The 19411-nt window shown below is 38.3% G+C and overlaps 1 protein-coding gene across 1 annotated transcript in view; it reads right to left on the bottom strand.

Annotated features, from left to right (window-relative positions):
• Positions 1-306: 306 nt before the first annotated feature.
• GPR158 (G protein-coupled receptor 158) overlaps positions 307-19411 on the bottom strand; it is a gene marked incomplete at its 5' end in the record, with an annotated part of 188759 nt that continues 169654 nt past the window's right edge. Inside the window, 4 exons of the mRNA XM_083863219.1 lie at positions 307-5968; positions 6772-6918; positions 8833-8938; positions 12895-13033. Coding sequence (XP_083719345.1) covers positions 4514-5968; positions 6772-6918; positions 8833-8938; positions 12895-13033 — 1847 coding nt within the window. The 3' untranslated portion in view covers positions 307-4513. The remainder of the gene's footprint in view (positions 5969-6771; positions 6919-8832; positions 8939-12894; positions 13034-19411) is intronic.

A 19411-nucleotide genomic window follows, 5' to 3' on the forward strand; every position in this document is an offset into this window, starting at 1 on the left:
ACTGTGGTTACCAATAAATGCAAAGAATATAGTATAGACTCTACAGTTTTGAGCTCAAAATTTCAGTCACTGAGAAAACAGAGCTACTTCCCTAACATGAAATCCTGAACATAATACATATCTGCTCTGATGAAAATATAAGGAAAATCCAGAAAATGTTAATGGCATTATCTGATCATAGAAGCTGTAAAGTTAGTTACTTTACAAGTTTGATGGGAAACCCATCCAGTTTGGATCAGTAACGACTTCAGAAAATCACTGCACAAAAGCAGACAGATTAAATATAAATGTGCTTTATTGCAGAGAAGTTACATTATTTACATGCTGCAACACATTACAACATAAATCTATCAAGTATTTCATGGTGGATGCTGTTGGTTGCCAGATAACATTGTCATAAGAACCACATTATAAAGTGAAGAGACTTACAGCTTTATATACTCTACAACTTGGAGTAGCTAAAATTTTAAAAGTCAAAGGCAGTGTTTGCTCAGGCCTGCCTGTTGTCATATGCATGCAAAAGCCTAAGGAGAGCAAATATAAACGTCTTGTCTGGTTTCAGGTCTATGATGCCACCAAAGCTGATGATAGGTGTGTACTGATTGATATTTTAAAGCACATAATCTTGCATAAATTATACAAGTCTAATAAGATTGGTATAAATCTAATTATTTATAAACCATGGCTTAGAAATAAAGGAGATATGCAGCTTGCACATGCATTTAGAAGGACAACCTAGCAAAAGTTTGTGACCTTCATGTTTATTGTCTTTTCTCTTACCAGATCTGCTAGAAAACATCTTTTTAACCTCTTTACTCTAGAGTTGCACTTCTCTTGGCTGAACAATGACAATGAAATTCCAGAAAAAGACATCTAAGCAATCTAGTCAATATATGCTGGTGGAGAAAAATCTATGAAATACAAAACTTTATTTATGTCTAACTTAGTATGTCTTCATTAAGCAGTGCTTCTAGCAGCATCATAGTGTAGTAGGATAGTTGAGTGAAGTTTGGCCCCTCATTTTCTTAAATGTGAAATAATTTAAGTCCCAATTGAATCTGTAGCCCAAAGACCAGTTGCTTAATAAATTAGGGAAAGTTTTTTTGTTTTCTAAAGGAAAGTTTTCCAATTGTGTCAGTCTTAGGGGATGTGACTACAATGAGCCTAAAGAACCACAACAGACAGTTTTTAAGAAGTGAGAGAAAGGGTCAGAATAAAAGAAATCTAAACCAAATGAGTTGTACAAGCCAGTGCCTTCCCTGGTTAACCAGCCATCACTTGCTGTGCAGCTGGGCTGTCTTACACCAGCCAAGGAGTGAGCTTTGTTTCTGTGTTTCTAATGAAGTTATCTTTCAAAAAAGAAAGAAAGGGAAAAGAAACTGAGCAAGTACAGATATATAGCGGTGGCACAGACACAGTCATGCACAAAGGGCTTGATCCTGCCAGGAATGCAAAGGGCAGTAGTACTGTGCAGACACTTTGCCGATGTGGATCCCCTCATCCTTGGTGCCCTACACAGCTCCTGCAGAGCAGGGCATGGGCAGTGTGGCCTTGCTCAGCTCCGAGGTAAAGGATGGAGGGCCAGATGAGCAAGGGCATGAGGGCTGGTGCCTGCTCCTTGCAACCATCTGTCTCCAAGCGGCAGTGAGTATACACCAATACCTCCTTCCATGACCCCTCTGTGGATGCCCACTTCTAACCTCACAGTCAGGCTCCCGTAAATGAGCCAGGGCAGCCTGCTGTAAGCTGTGCCCCAATCCCAAAAACCTCTGCTGAGACTGCAGAACTTCCCTTCAAGGATAGGAAAGGTGTGAGATGGTCACCATTTCAGCAGGTTTTAAATTGTGTATTTCTCTGCACACAGGGTCAGTGTGCTTCTGGAGGCCTCCCAGAAAGCTCTTTTCCTAGACTTCTTCCCATGGAAATACAGGGTTATTTTCTCTCAGAAAAGATGATCAAATCCCACTGAAGCTGACAAGACAAGTTACAGACAAATCCCATGAGTGTCTGGGACTGAGAAGGGAGAATCTGAGCACATCAGGTCTAATCTCAACTCTTTTCCATACTAAGAACAGAGCTGGATTTGGGCTGGACATAGGATGCCACTGGCACTGCATGTGCAAAGTAGGTGCACTGATGTCTGAAGCACCCAGACTCATATGCCTGACTCCCTTTCATGGGTGGAAGGGGATCCTGGGTTGAAGGGTCCTAGTCAGATCTCCTAGACCATAATTATTCCTGACAAAAGAGGGGTGGGAGAGTCAGACAAGCCCCAGGTAGTAAAGACCTAAGTTCAGCACATCTCCACAGTGGAACTGAACATTATCGTAGATAACCAGGTTGGCTCGGGCAGGTCAGTTCACTTAATCTGGAGCTAATGAGCAGAATTTCTAAGTGAGGTACATGTTTAGACAGCACCAAGACCTGAGTCAGCTTGTCCCCAGCTGGCTCAGGTGTTGGCACATTCCAGGTTTGGGCTTAGCAGCGGCAGTAGGAAAAGCAGATCCATCTTGATCTGTCAGTCTAGACATGCCCATAGACTCCTCTCCTTTTTAAAGGACAGAAAAAGTCCTCTTCATGCCCAGGTTGTCTAAGTCCCTCTGCTCATTGCATTTTATCTTAAGCCACTTTTTCTATGATGCCACAAAAATCAGTTTATACTACATATGTGTATGTGCATGTGTGTATTAGATATGACATTTATATATATATTAAACATATATAAATATCTATTTTTATATATATTATATATATATATTAAACAACACATTCTATTAAATCATCCACATTTCATGTTCTTCCACCAAATCCCATCACTTCTCTCAAATTGCACAAGTTCTTTAGGACTGAGCTGTCTCTGTTTTGGAGTACACTATGTATAGCCAATTCCTGTGAACAGCACTTTACTGGTACTGCATTGAGATGGCTGGGGCTGTTTCATTGCTACTGATACTCCTCAGAACTGTCCAACATGTCCTCAGGCCCTGATGGTGAACTGTCACTAAGATTTGTAGTTGTGAATGGGCCACCTATGAATTAAGCTCATATGCACGATGAGGACTGTAGCTATTGCTGAAAAGCAGTACTGTATCAAACACTAACTTTTACTGTAAATGTACATATAAATTTAAAAAAAGTCAAAGCATTTTGGAGAGTTGGAGAGAGATACCATCATTTCTGTTCCCAGTATCGCTTACATTTGCATATATGGGGGAAGAGTAATATTTTGGAGTTCTCTCCTCACTCCAAGAGCCAATTTTTTGAGGTTTGCCAACAGGGATAAACAGTACAGTGTTGTTCCATAAATAAAATATCTCCCAGTGCTGTCTGGTTTTAGTAAAACAGGTGATCATTTCTGGGGTATATTCATTGTCATTCTTGCTTATCTTATTTAACAGGATAGGTTCAGTACGAAATACTGAACAAGATCATCACCATTAATGTTTAAAGTAAGATTTCTCGTCTCCTAGATGATATTTTCCAATTACTAACAAAAAAACCAAATAAGTTGTCCTAGGACTTACCAGTATATGCAGCTAAGACGACTGAATTTCCACTATTAACAAAGTGTATGAGCATTAACAGGGAACTGCATAACTTACTGCATATAAAACCCCTGAATAATACAGTATCAAATGATAAATATAAATAACAGAGAGTAAACAAAAAAACCCTCCACTATATAAATCACAGGAAAGAAAAAAAAATAAATCTCTAAAGCCCAAAAGAATTTCCCAATACGAATTACAGCTTCCACGGCCAGTGAAAGATTACTGCAATTCTCTATATAAACAAAAAGGTCTACAGCAGGTATTTTAACTTGCAATTAGAAGACAGTATCTGCAGATTGCACAAATATGTTGTTGTGTCACATAATATCAAAGTTATTTGCAAAAATTATACAATCTGGAATGCTTTAATATGAGACACAACAATGTACTTAAACATACAGTAATAAGAAAATGAAAGCAATAATTTTATAAAATATTTTTGGGATGCATTTAGTTAGCAGTGCTATTTAGATTAAATATGTAAAGTGAAAAGTCGTCACTTCAATAAGCTGCTCGTTGATACCCCTTTTTGCCATCAGGACATTTTCTGTGTCCTACTTCTGCTGGATCTTTAAAGTCCCAAGGGCAAGTTACAGCCAGTTGCAGCATCCAGAAATAATTTGGTTAAGATGTACACTGTGCGTTTATTATCATCTTATTATTTTTTCTTTTAAAAGAGGATTGATTTCACAAAGGCAGATTTCTTTCATTGACACAGTAAAATCCTTGGAGCAGGGACCATATTCTGGGCACTGCTAATCACATTGTTGGCACTCAACACATAAATAATAACAACAATAACGATAATTTACTTTACTGAACTCCTACTTATTTGTAGTGCTGATTCCTTTGATTTAAGTGATGCTCCTTAGGAATTTTCAGATCCATTTGGCCTAAGTCCCCTCTGTCTTTCCTGTTGTCTGTCTTCTCAATGTTGCTACTCTCCTCAGACCGAAAGCCTCTTATTTTCGAGGTGCTGCTGTTTTATTTGCACTTATAGCAGAGGTGTTCAATAAAGCTACACTTCTTTCTGCATTTGGTAAATCTGCTGTATCAAACTCCCAAGGGCAGACTTCAGCTCGAGATGCTAAAGATTGCTGTAGGTAACTACTTGGCTTATGGGAGTTAGATGAAAGCACATTTCCCTCAGAAGAGGCAATTTTTTTCTGTTCAGCCAATTTATTGAGGTTTTCCTTTTCTGCTGTTTTCTGGGGCAGCTCCTCCCGCTCCCCAGCATGGGCATTAGGTATATACCTATTAACATTCTCACACTTCAGCCCAGGAGAGACCTGGGACTTGGAATTTGACTGATTTTTCTCATTTTCAAAGATCTGCTGATCTTGTGTCTCCTGAGTGGCTGCTTCCACCTTCTCTGAACTTTTTTGATTTGACTGTTGATGCCCCTCAGGTGTCTTCAGCTTATGATGAGTCTTCCCCTTTGGCTGGGAAGGGTGGTTTTTCTCTGGTTCTGAGGAAGCAATAGACACATGTTTTTGAGCTTTAGAGTCAAAAGGCACAGGACCAGGAATTTGGTCATATATTTCCCAAGGACAAACTTCTCCTATGTTGAAATTATCCTTGTGCAGAGACTTACCTGGGCCTGTGTCTGGATTTGCAGGTGTTTGACCAACCCTTTGCTGTTTAATAATTCCAGATTTATGGGTTTTCTTTGTTTCCTCAGACTGGGTAGAGTTTTTCCGGTGAGAATCCTTATGTTCCCCTTTATCGGAGGCTGAGTGCTTTTTGCTGGCCTCCTTACCCTTCTGCTGAGATTTATGAGATTTAGTGCTTTCTTCTAGGCTTTGTGTTTTACCCGTTAGTCCCAGAGTCTTTTCCTTGGCACTAGCAATAACACTGAGGGATTTTTGTAACACAGATGTTCTTGGATGCAGAGGCTTCTTATCGGCACTTAAATTATGTGCACTTACTGATTTGCACACCAAAGGGACCGATTCAGTGGAGACAGCTTCAACTTTCTCAGGAGCATTTTTGGTTAATTTGTTACCATTCAAGGAGTCTAGAAGTGTTTTCTCAGCAGCTATAACTTCTGCACTTTCTGTAGTTAAGCCATTTGATTCTTCTGTTTGATCCCTAACATGATCATAAGTGCTGTGGGACTTCTTTAAGGAAAAGACTCTGTCTTTCAAAGTCTCTTCTTTGGGCTTTGCAGAACTTGTGGAATCTGGTGGGTTTTTCTTCAGAGTGGTCAAGTTCTTCACAGCATTGTGCTCCATCAGGTCCTTTTCATCCCTGGAGCACTGCCTGGTGACCGTCTCAGGGATTTCTGTAATGCGCCGCATTATGGAGCGCCCCAAGCCCTTTTTAGAGCACCTTTTTTTCTGGAGATGTGGATTATTAGCAATCATCTTTTTTCTTTTATAGATTTCAAGCTGAGCGTACAGTTTCTTCAACTCATCCTGCAAAGCAAAGTGAATGGCAAAACTAGTATTCACACAGTGAGTACAGTCAAACAAGCAGCCTGATGAATGCAAGACCTATTGCTCTAAAAACGGCATTAAACTCATTTCACTATCTTTTCTAATTCTTGAATATGCCATTTCTCCATCAACTTGCCATTTTTTCCACATTAGAAGAAGTTCAACCCTCATGCACAAACATGTTGCTTTCCACAGCATGCACACTTTATATTCATTTATGCTGTTTCAGATTTCACAGTGCTGTACTGTATGCTTTCCTGATGAACTCTATCGCTGTTTTTTGTTCTCAGAAATAAAGTAAAATAAGAATAAAGTAGTTTTCTCCATCAATCAAGTTTTTAAAATTTTATCTTTATAGATAAAGTGTATGCTTATGTACATGTTATATACATAACATATACATGTATATATATGCCTATGTATATGTTACATACATTACATATGTTACATACAAATGACTAATTATACTGAAACCAAAAGCTGTTTGCACTTCAAGATAATTCAAAGATTCTATGTAAACTGAGTAACAGCTCTTGCTGAGGATGATTCCTCCTCCTTAGCCACCACTACGACTTTTACTACAACTAGTAATGCAGCATCTCTTCACACTAGTAAAAACTTCCCATGAGAGTTTACATGACCTGATACCACAATCATAAAAGATCTAAGCTGGAATATTTCAGCTGATATCTACAAAGAGAAACAAATGCATGCAAGTTGGAGTTTTCATGTAGGAAGAAGCGTCCTTGAAAACAAATGCTATTTAAATGAGTTATATGTACCCGAATATCTTCAGGATCCAAACTATGTTCACTCCATGCTGAGTTGATACTGCTGTTCAGATAGGATCCAGACCGACCCATATCAAGCTCATCTTCATAAGCTTCTGTAGCTATATCATCTCTTGGGTTATTGCTTGAATGTGAAAACTGTAAGTATTCACAAAAAAATGTGTTGCCATGAGTACAAAAGTTTACTTCAACATCAGTATAAGAGCTTACAACAGTTTTTATGGTACAATGATTCTTCTATAGATTTGATGTGATTCTCAAACTCAGAACATTACTGTAACCTTCACTGGCTTAAGTAGTGTCCTATAGAGTCTCGGTATTGTATGGAAGGAACTCTTATTAATGATGGCTTAACTTGATAAATCATAGAGATTTGCATAAGGAAAAAAATTCTACTTATTTTGATACCTTTTTGAACCTCCTTAAATGGCATTTCAATTAAGCTGGCATGAAAATAAGACTTTCAGACATTATTTCCCATTAGGCTGCTAAAACAGTAAGACACTATTTTATACAACATACATCTTAATAATCCCGCAAAAAGCAATTTTCCTATTTTAGATCCCAACCCTGAAAAGGAAAGGGTGTATAAGGTGGAAAAACAACCCAAACAAAAACAAAAACAAAAAACAAAAAGAAATAAAAGAAAGAAATTAATGAAAAAGTAGACAACTTTTTTCTTCTATGTGTCACCAAATCCTTGGATCAGGAGTTGAAGTGAGGTTGTCATTGTTGTTCCGTTCATATTGATTCACTCATCTGAAGTTACTATTGTCCACATAATCATCTGTCTTCAGGACTTTATGAATAGAACTAAACCTTGTGAATCTTAATTCCCTGAATTCTTTGATGTGTTGGAAAAAAAGTCTGCACAGCATAACTCAAATAATAAGCTAAAAATGAAAATGTTGATCAGTAGTTATGAGTCAGCTTCAGAAAGGTCAACAAATTTTCTAGGCTAGTTTAGAAAGACACCTCTGAAGATATGTAATAAAGTACATGAATAGAAAACAGAAAATATAAGATTATTTCTAAAGACCAGAAAAGTAATTTAAAATAAAACAAGGTTATGGTGTATTAAGGTTGCATCAATGAGTCCCTTGTTAAGACTGTTTAATGTACATATATTTGACAGTCATCAGAACACCCTGTTCTGACACACAGGAAAAAGGCAGGAATAGCAGCTTCATAAACCTGAAAATTCTATCAACCTGACCTGCTTAATGCTCTTTCTTCATATGTAGCTTTCACCTTTACTGCTATTTTGACTCTTGTTTGATTAATATGATTAGTCATTCCAAAACCCATTAGAAAGTCATTCCCTTTGCTGGGGTACTGTCCCAAGAAGGAAGTTCCACTCCATTCCTGGGGACTGTTGCTAGGGACAGGAGGAGCCACCTGCAGGACTGCAGACACTGGGGCTTCGCTCCTGGTGCCTCATGAGAGGTGTGTGGGCTGCAGCTCGGGGGCTTCTCTGCTCCCCCCGACTCCTGCCATTACCACCTACCTGTGCCCCCACACACATATCTTGGCACCCAGCACCGCTCCTGGCTCCTTGTCACGGCCATGTCTCTTCCCAGTAGGCAGCATCTGTCTGTCCCAGGCTCTGACTTGCAAAGGCTTCTCCTTTCTCAGCCTGTAACTGCCTGATTTAAATCCCCACCTTCCTATCTCATGGCTAGTCCAGCCTCCTGATTCCAGTGTTTCTATGCCCTTGCCTAAATTCTTTGTCTGATCTCAAATCTGGCATCAGCACAGTCACACAAATACCTAAAAATATAGCACAGTTAGGCAGGATTCTTTCTTTCTTGTATTAATCACATCAAAATTTTAAGTACTTTAATCTCCTGGAATTTTGAAAGCAGTAAGAAAGAAACTTTGAAAATGTATACTTTTAAAAATAAAAACAATACAGCTTTCAAGGTAAAATATCCAAATTTTACATCCTCCTTTTCTATCATTTGCTGCTAGATTTACACAGAATTGCTTCTGCATGACAACATTTATCTTCTTCAGTCTTGGCAAAAGAAAAGAGACAGCAGACTCAAATACCTTAGGGATCAGAAGTAGCCCAACAGTGACTGTCACAGTCAAATGTGTGTGTGCAAAGAACAGCATCAGCATCCAGTCAGACTGAAGTCTTGAAGCAAGAATGAATCTGAAAATAGAATTCAGGGTTGCAATTCACTGCATTTCTCCAGTGCATTAGATTTAGTGTCTTTAGTATTCCTTAAGTTTCTTTTCACTGAATGGCCAAACACAACTGGTTTTGTTCTGTACTGCTTTCATACGGACTAAAAATTACATCCACACGCTTTCCCTATATGCTAAAATTTCAAAACAACTCTGAAAAGCAAAACAACAACCCAAAAATATCAAAGGAATCAACAGACCCTAAATTATACTCCTTATTCCATCTTTCTCACTCTACTGAGCTATCTTTTTGTTTTGTGTATATGGTCACAGTTTCTTTGGCCTGGGTTATAGCAACTTACATACATCAAGGAACTGAAGGGATGTTTTTAGGTTAAGCACATGTACTATGATGAATTGCAGTGCACCATATAAACACAGGATGTCCACAGATCACAGCTACCGAGTACAGCTGATAAGCCATCTGAGGGAAAACTGAACTGAAATGCTTTTTAGCAAGGAGCAAAGAAATGGTCTTTACTGCAGGACTGCCCAGCTCAGTGCTGCTAGGTCCAAGAGCCTGTAAATACTTGGAAATGAATGGCTGAACATCTCAAACAAAACAGTTCCTTGCTGAGCTTTTGAAAGGAGTGGTAGAACAAGCGGTGCAGTTAAAGCTGAAGCATGCTTGGCTTGTCTGCTTTAGTGAGCTCCCAAAGATAGAAGCAGTAAGCAATGCAACGGATGAATGGGTGTACTGCTGGCTTGCAATTTCCAGGTTTACAAAAATCATTCAGATAGAAATGACATTCGCAACTTATCCAAGTTCACAGATGCACATTTTGAAGAAGCTTTTGTTAACAGAAATAGTCTGGCATGAAACACTGGCTTACATGCTGTAATAATACAGTCATAATTACTTGTTTAATACTTTGTAAATGCAATATTTTATGAACACAACAAAATATTCCAATTAATTAATTCCTAGAGAGATAAATTGCTTTGGGACTTGAGATTAAGCAAACTTAACACAACTGAACTGATGAAGATGACATGAGAAACTGATGGATGTAACAACAGAGCAAAAAGTGAACAAAAGTTACAGACAGTGTTGTAAAGGATGGCAAGATTTCACAGGTGGTTAATAGGAAATCATTTGAACAATGGCCAAACTTCACAGATAATTGAAGGACCTTTGAGGGAGCAGAACTTGCAAGGTCAGTGGCACTGATGTAACAGTGCCATGTTATCAGTAACGGCAGATAAGATTGTGATTACATAGCTAATGGCATCACAAATGCCATTTTGAGTACAGATATAGCATAACTGTGACCAATAATAAAAAAAAATAATGAGGGTGTGTTGTTTATTTGGGAGAAGACGAGGACTGGGACAGATAAGAGATAAGGTAGGTGGGGGAAAAACAAGCATGGAAAGAAGCGGGGGGGATAAAATGGCTAGTGACATGTAAGCAAGTTGTCACTGAGCTCTCTACCTGGCAAATCTCTTATATTCTCATCAAATCCTTCTTACCACTCTCCATGGTGCACGTGTGCATGTATAGCTGATGAACAAACCTCAGGCAGCATGTGGATGACTGCCCCTGGGAAGACCCAAAGTGTCAGCCAGGCCCAGCTGCAGAGGAGGAAGAGGAGCAGGCTGTGAGTGCTGGAGCTGTGCTGGCCCCTGTGGCCAGCTGGGGGCTGTGTGACTGACCTGACGTGGATTTGCACAACCTGCAATGGAACCAGCAGCAGCCAGATCCATCAGACAGATAGGAGAAAGCACCCACATCCTGATGGCCACTGGAGTTGGTTAACCCTTAACAAATCCAACCTTCACATTCTGTGAGGGCTTTTTTCCTTGCTTTAAGCTCAAGACCTTGACTGATTACATACTCATGCCATACTACGTCTCTGAACACAAAACCACATCCGTAGGAGTCATTCAGCCCTAGTAAAGATAGGACTTCTATTTGGATGAGATTTTTTTCCATATAAATTTCGCATTTCTCAGCAATATAAGAGAAAGAGCAATGCAGGAATTTAATACTATGCTGATCTGAAGATAATCCAGAATCATCCGTTTCTGAAATGGGAATACTTTCAAAGGAAAACAAAATGCAAACAGTTCAAGGTTTTATTTAGTGCTCTCATCAATCTTCCATGAGCTTTGGGAGTTTTCAAACTGGATGGCGGCCTTGTAGGTGTCCTTCAAGGCTCCAGTACTTTCAACTCCATGATAACTCAGGTATGTCATATAAATCTAAGTTTTACATTTCTGCCCTTTCAGTTGCATCCAGAACTTGGCAGGGAAGATGTAAAGAAAAAAACCCCAACAAACTAGGGAAATGGATTAAGAGTTGTGCATGCAGAAATGGACATAATCTCAGGAGGGGTTGTGTACATTTTTTTCAATCTCATCTATAAACACTACACAATATTTCTTCCACAAACCAGCATATATCAGATGGGAAAGAATCAATACAAAATGTGCATTAAAAAAAAAAAATTAAAAAAAGAAGGAGGAATAGGACCAGCAGACTTTAGGCTGTAGGCACAGGATTGTCAATAAAACAAACTGAAAGACTTAATCCCTTTGTGTCTCCGTCATAAGGCATGCATTAAAATACCACATTTTCCCCTCTCTTTCATCCAAGGTTACTTGCTTCCTGTTCTATTGTTAAAAGAATCTTGCAGCCCACAAAATAGCTCTGAACGATATCTTCTAATATGGCTCAACACAGTTTAGGAATATAAATTAATGGAGGAAAAATTGACTGAGAAGCTGTCATATTGGTTATAATAAACTCAAAAGTATTGTAAATGAGTTTTACATCTATCAGGAATTAAAAAGAAAAATGTTTCCATCAAATAAAGATTTTAAACAATAACCTTGCTGATGTTTGTGTAAGGAAATATAGATTTTGAGTGTGTGTGGGTGTTGAGCTATAGGGTTAACAGAAGGGGAAGAAAAAAAAATGACATGCCTGAAAAATGCAGAGAACTGTATAACAGGGATAAGAGAAAAGAGCACCAGGAAGGAACAGAGATGAAGGATTTGCTTTGCTGATGTTTACTCAGAAAAAAATCACAAAAGCAAAAATCAAGAAGACAAGGTGGAATGTTAGTGCCAAGACAGACCAAGGAACAGAGAAGAGTATTTGAAGACTGTCAAAGAAGTAATGTAAATAAAATAAAATAAAATAAAATAAAATAAAATAATTTAGATAAAGTCTGTTAGGACACAAAAGATATGGTGTGAGAATGTCAGAAGAAAGTCTTAAGAGTTTTTACAGGATGAGATGAAACTCATGTTATCTTGCACTTTTGCATTTTCTAGGACCAATTCGTTTTTACAGGGTACTCTGTAGGAAAGCCAGATTTAGTAAATTTTCATTTAGCTACAGCAAAGACCCTTCTTTATTTGTTACTACCCAAATAATTTACAAGTATGAAATGTAGAGCTCATTGTAGACTTTAGGAGAAACATGGGCTTTTTACTGATACAGCATCATATGCGTAACAATTTTTTTATGTCAGCATATAAAACACTATGCTTCATGCCCAAACCAGTACAACAATCTTAACATAAAGCTGCAGCTCACCAATCTGTTGCACACCAGCAAAAGTACATACAAACCAACATTCTTACCTGCTGTTTTTCTAGGAATACAAAACAGTGAGCAGTATGTAGATGACTGAAGACAGACAGTTGTTTTCCTATACCTAATTTATCATATATAATGAACTTTGATCCATGTAAGTATCACCTAACTCAACTGGAAAAGACCCTGATAATAAAATTTCATATTCTTGAATCCCACGAGAACAGTTTTAAATTTAGTAAGCACTTAATTTGCAGAAACAAATATTTATAAGACCTTCCATTATACATCCTATCCCCATTCACCCATTCTAAGTTGTACCATATGAAACCTGAAAGATAAATGGTTAATTACTAGATCTACAGATCACTTGCCTAATTGTATGGAATATAGCAGAGATAATGAGCTCATTGTGAACTGCAACAGCCATATAACGTGGCTCATGAAATGCTGATGGGACTGTCCGCACTGCATAGCAGAGATAAACACCCCACAAGAGGAATAAAAATTCAGCTGTGAGAAGAACAAAAAGAAATAATTTGCAATTAGTTTTATAGATGGAAGGAAATTTGAAGCACTACAGTATCTTCTGTATGTGTGAGTATCTATGAAAAGACAGTACACATGTATATAAGTACACACATAGGCATTCAAACTCTTTCAGATATTGTCACTGTACACAATATATCTGGTTTTAATTTTACACGTCTTTTTCCAGATCAGGAATATTTACATTCATGGTATTTGTTTTTTAACTGAAAAACTTTGAGACAATGTCTAAAATTGTCTTGCTTGCTTTTATAGTTGGTACTACAGAAAATTCTCATCACTTCAAATAACATGTATTTTTAATTGTAGATCTGGTTCTTGTTACAGAGGCAGAAATAGTGCTACTACCAGACTATACGCTTTCTAAGACAAGACTTTCATTTCAAAGGTTTATAACTTAGAAAAAACAATATATTTTGTGTTTAAAAATTTCCTCTGTTTATCCCTCTGTTAATTCTGCTGGTACCCATAATATGACAAGTCACTTCTGAGGGTCTAATGCATTTAAAACAAATCATGTGTTTCTGTTAGGAGAAAAATTAGTAAAGGAACAAAGGAGAAAAAGTAGGGTGTCTGGATCAGCCTAAGCTATTCAGTTAGAGGTAGCTCATCTGCACCCAGCACTATGCTGACTTCAGCTTCCACTGGACAGCCTGATGTAACATCATTTTGATCTTGAGGCGAATAAAGTGATTTCCTAACCATCGATGAAAAAACTCCCAGAAAAAAAACCAAAAACCTACAGCCCTGTTGCGTAGTTATGAATAGAGATGGTGCCAGTGCCTCTTGCCTTGCAGTCTGGGTTGACAGTGGCTGGAAGTGTTTGAGTGTCACCCAGCAACATGCAGTTTCATGTTAAACCCCAGCAATGCCGGCACTGCTCCAGACCAGATTCAGACACCATCATCCCATTGTTGCTCATACACTGCTTTTGTCTTGTTGAATTTTTGCAATAAAAACTACAATTAAATGCAGTATAATAGAATATTAATTCTTTTTCAGACTTTTTTTTTGCCAATTATTTTTCTATCCTGTAACTAAACCTGGTGATCAGTGACATCACCCTGTGGAAGTGACCAGCAAATAGTTGCTAGTCTGGTTTCACTAATGACACAAATGCTTATGAACCCCACCATTAATAACAGACTAAAATATAATGGCAGCACTGGATATCTCATTAGAACAGGTCCTCCACTTTTAGTAGTCCACAACTGCTGTAACTTACCTATACTATATTGTTATACCATTTTGAAACTTCTAATTTTGCTGTTAACTCCAGCAAAAATCAATAAGAGACAAGTCTGGATAAAATGAATTCAGTTACATAAATCTCTCTGTGCTCTGACAAGAGTTCAGTTTGAACTCTGAACAACCCTTTGCACACTTCTCAATGAGAAATATATGTCCTACCTCCAAGATCATAACTTTTACTAGAACACATCCTTCCTAGGCCCAGCAGCCTTACCAGTTACATAAACCCAAACACCTGAAGCAGCATAATCCATTCATACTGCTGGTTTTGTGTTCTTCCTCACCAAATCCTAACAATAATAAACTTTTTGGTCTTTTGACTAAGTAATAGTATGATTTGAGGCCTTACTGAGTATCAAAAAAACACCCTTGGTATGAATTTCTGTGACTGTCCTAGCCTGGTTTTGAGATCAACAAAAGCACACATGCAGGTATGTTTTTCCCAAATTACTCATACAGTTGGGCAAACCAGCTGCTACTTCCATTTAATTTCTAGAAAATTCGCTATGCTATAAATGAAGTCTGTAATTCTGGTTTCTTAAAAACCTCCTGCACAGAATGACTTACCAAGCCATCTTGATCCTGAAGTCTTTCCTGACCAAGTGGAATACAAATTTGGCTTTAATGACATAAGAATAAAGGTATTTTACAAATCTTAGCAATTTGTTGTTTTTTTTCCTTTAGGTAGGTTGCCTCACGTATGCAGAATCATGGCACTGAAATGTGTTGTTCTTCAAATGACTGTAATTTATTGCTTTAATTGCTCCATAATGATTAGAAGAAATTGAAAAGCAGAAATTGTAAGAACTAGGCTGCTAAAGCCAGATCACTATATCTTACTGTCCTCTCTTCTTTGGAAATCCTTCATACTGACACTGTTCTGCAGGGCTCCTCTAACATGCCAGACAATGCCTATTTCCTCACATTTTGCCTTTCAACCAAAGTTCCCCTGCTCCCCAATATGAGCAGTAGAACTGAATAGATGAGCTAATTGTGAAATAACAGGCATGCTCCACAAAACTACACATGGTTTGTTCTTCTTCCTCTTTCTCAGCTGAAGCAAGAAGAGTTGCAAGCTTTTTTCTGACTGAAAATATCAGTTGCAAGTGCTAACAGAGGCTGAGAGTTTGAAAAGGTTTGGCTTTCAAAGAAATAAAAATACTCATGTAAATTTCATGTGCTGAAGGTATTCTTACTTGAACGAAAGAATGAGGGCCAAATTTTGCTTACTTTTAGAAGAAAAAATAAATAGCTGTAATTTTGAACTAGTGGTTTTTGGAGTTTTTTTGCATACAGAGCAAATGAAAAAAAACCCCCATACTTCCATTTAAAAAAATCCAACACCTTACAACCCAAACATTTCAAACAGCTGGGTTAAGTAGGAAGGCAGGTTGCATCTGATCTCCAGATCTGATTAATTTTGAAAATTTCAATTTTCAGTTTCACAATCATAGTTACAAGGAGTTCTTAAGACAAGAAGCAATTTCAAAGTATTAGTATACTGGAGCATAACAGTAGTTTGTACCATTCAGTGCATAATGCTTCTGGAAAAGCTTTATATTTAGAGCAGAGTTGGCATTCCTGTCTGCAGATAATAATTACTGTGACATCTGGTATGGAACACAAATACAGAAGAGCTCTTAAAACATAAGGTAAAATAACAGAGTTCCTTTACTTACTAAGTCCCACATTACAATAATTTCATCAGCAATGACAAAACAAAACAGACTGATAGAAAACCAATTTATTATCTAAACCACTAATTAAACAGCTTAAATATATCATGTAAAGGCTGTTAGGGGGGAAGTCAAGTTCCTATAATTAGCTACATTCTTGGTGCAATTTGCAACAAAAATCTGAAGGTGTTATAAATTTTTACTGTATTTTTTTCCTACATGGCATTTTTACCTTCTCAATATAAAGTAAGGTAACATATTAATGTATTTATTACTCTAATGAATAAGAAATATATAACTAACAATAGATGGATAATTGAGTACATCTGGCCACCATGTCGCAAGGTTCTAACATACAATTCATCTCTGATTAGGTTGTTTATGGGACACTAGTGACTGCTTTGCACCAAAAATCTTTAAAAATATGAAATTATATATGAAATGTGATATGAAATTTCCATTTGGCTTGCTGAGTAATTTTCCACTGAAAGTCTGGTGTAGAAAAATGACTTTCTGATTGCTAAAGAATATCTTAGCATACTGCATACCTGTCAAGAGCGAACTCAAAACTCAAAACACATGATCTTGTTTCTATTATTTAGCACAAGGCTTATAAATTATCCCATTTCACATATTAAGCACAAAACCAAAAAAACCTTCCTTCTCCTTCTGAAAAAATTATGGAAATTCCTAGGAGAGAGAGCTGTCAACTGTTCTCTGGACAGAAAATGCATAGTCAAAACAATAAAGCATAAAAGAACTCTGAAAAAAACCCTTGCAGTAGTTACTCTATAATTATCCAAAACAGGCATTCAGATCTGGGAGAAAATCTCTGATAGATAAGAGGTTAGGAAAAGGCTTTAAAGGCATAAATGGATGCAGATATGAATGGAAGGTAGGAGATGAAAATCTAAAGTGACCTCAATATGTCATGTGCACAAATGAATTAGTCTTTAAATATCTCTCGTCTTAGTCACTACCTACTTCTTATCCACAGAACCTTTTATCTGGTCTTTGCATTATCTGATCAACCTGCTTAGTATATTCGTTGGTGTTTAAAAATCAAGATTCTTCCCTGTCTTCATGATGGTGATTATGTTTTTAGAAAATGAAGCAATTTGGACCACTTAGCTCATCCAATACTCTGGGCCAGACTTGCCTGATGCCACTGGCCGGTTACAACGAAGGCTGTGTCATGTCTGCTCACTTGAGATCTTTTTAGGCCACTGCTCATATTCTGCATCTTCTGATAATGAAGGACAATGATTTATATCCACAGGTTGTGGTATGTATCTGCTTCACAGAAAAGGATGGACTCAGTGTTGTTGTTACTGATTTAATCAAATTTTCACAAAAGATCTGGGTTAATATATTTTCTAGGTTTTGCTAAACATGCAGTGGTCTGTGTCACTCTGAGCAGAAGGAAATCCCCACATTAATCCATTGCTGCTTTCACTCCTGCTATGCAGCTGTCTGTACTTCACCTAATCAAGGCTGCCTAATGATGAAAGACCTGCAATTTGTTGCAAATGACATTTGGACGTCTAGAGAATGACAGGAAAGACTGCAAGGGGGGAAAGTGGTATAGCACACATGCACAACTGATTTCTAACTCTGCTTGTGCCTCAGGCTCCTATGAATTTGAAAAAAACCCATTTGAGGTCCCCACTCAATCCAAAATTTGCAGAGCTAATAATTTTTTTTGCAGAAGTGGGAGCAGTTTTCTTGTTATTTGGGTGCCAAATACGCATTTTTGCAGCAAAAATAAACATGCAGAGTTGTGTTTGTAGTCAGTGAGACAATACAAATGTTGCAAATATATTTGACTAAGGTCTGTAACTGAGCTGAAGGCATTGCAACATGGACAACCATATTAAATGGACCATATAACCCTAATCTCACTGTGCCTCAGCTCTGCCTGTGTAAAATGGGGATAATGCTTCCCTGCCATTGCAGGACAACAGTGGAAAAAAATTTACCCATATTTGTGAAGAGCTTAAGTCCTAAACTGTGTGTTTCCTTACTGCCATGGTCAGGAGAGGAAAGTGAATTATTTCAGACTGTCCTGGTTGCTTTTCAGTCCCCCTACCCTGGCAGAAATGCCTTTCTCCTCATTCTCTTCCTCATGCCAGCCCCTTGGTGAAAATGGCTGTGGGCTCCCTGGAGCCAGGACATCCATTCCTGTGCTCGCTTGCATTCTGCTGTCCAGAAACTACTTGCAAAAAGAAGGCAGCCCTGAAAGATTAAAGCCCATTTTCATGGCTGTGTATGAAGCTTCATGTCTGATCACACTTACTTGTTTGAAGAGCAGCACAACAGGCCAAAACCAGGCCAGTGTTCCCCAGGGATGGTGACATTAAAGCTGTGACTTGCCTAGGTTCACTTGGTATTCTGAACTCTACACTGCTGGTAAAATAGTACTGTTCCAACAATGATACCATTTTTTCCCCAGGTTTCAAACTCTAATTACTGATTACCACTCTATTTATATCCATAATGCAGCTACGACAACTCATCTATTTCTCTACCACACTTCACTACATTTTAAATCCCGTTTACTGAAATGAAGTGAGCTATGGATCTGGAAGCGCAGCTCTTCCATCCGTTCATTCACTCAGGGTGCCAGCTGGAGCTGAGCATGCACCATTTTAAAACTGGAAAAAAATTGTGTCCTCGATTGCTCCTGTGTTGCCAGCCAACGCAATCTCTTTCTGCATCACTGTGTCCAATCTCCCACCTGGAGGGTTGCACCATGTCATAGGAGAAGCTTTTTTCTTCAATTGAAAGGATTTTCATATATTTCAATGAACTGTGATTACAAGTCTTTAGTGTTGAGTTATTCCTAGCAAATTATAAATTACCAGAGGTTTATCCGTCTCTCCCACCATATCTCAGCATCATTTTAATTAGCTATGCACAGCAATAAAGAGAGCTATTTGTGGTGAAAGAATTGATGGTGGCAGATTCAGATTCTTTTTCTTCCCAGAACTTCCATGGCCTGTGACTGTGAAGGCTGAGAAAGAAGAGTGGGATCCTTGGGCTGGTGGGAGACACAGCATACTCTGTCTCCCCCACTGTCACAAAACTGCCTTGCAGGTCTACTTGAAGTGATGCAAGGGACATGCAGACCATGGTTTGTGGGTCCCACGGCTTCAGGGTGCCCTAGAGATGGCTTTTGCTGGCAGTGGAAGCATATCCACTGATGTGATTGTGAGTGGAGTCTCACTGCCCTAAACACATGCCAGTCTCAGGTCTCATGGGGCTCCTCTCATTTCTGTACTTCTTCTAACCCTTATACTCAAGCGTTTTCTTAATTCCTGTAGACATGTGCTGTCCTGCCTCATGACTTCCACAGCTCACTGCTGTTATTAAAGTCAGCTGGACACTCTTCTTGTCTCCGTGTGCCCCATCATCC

The sequence above is a fragment of the Zosterops lateralis genome, assembly GCF_965231275.1.
Source record: "Zosterops lateralis genome assembly, chromosome: 1".
In the NCBI taxonomy this organism is placed as follows: domain Eukaryota; kingdom Metazoa; phylum Chordata; class Aves; order Passeriformes; family Zosteropidae; genus Zosterops; species Zosterops lateralis.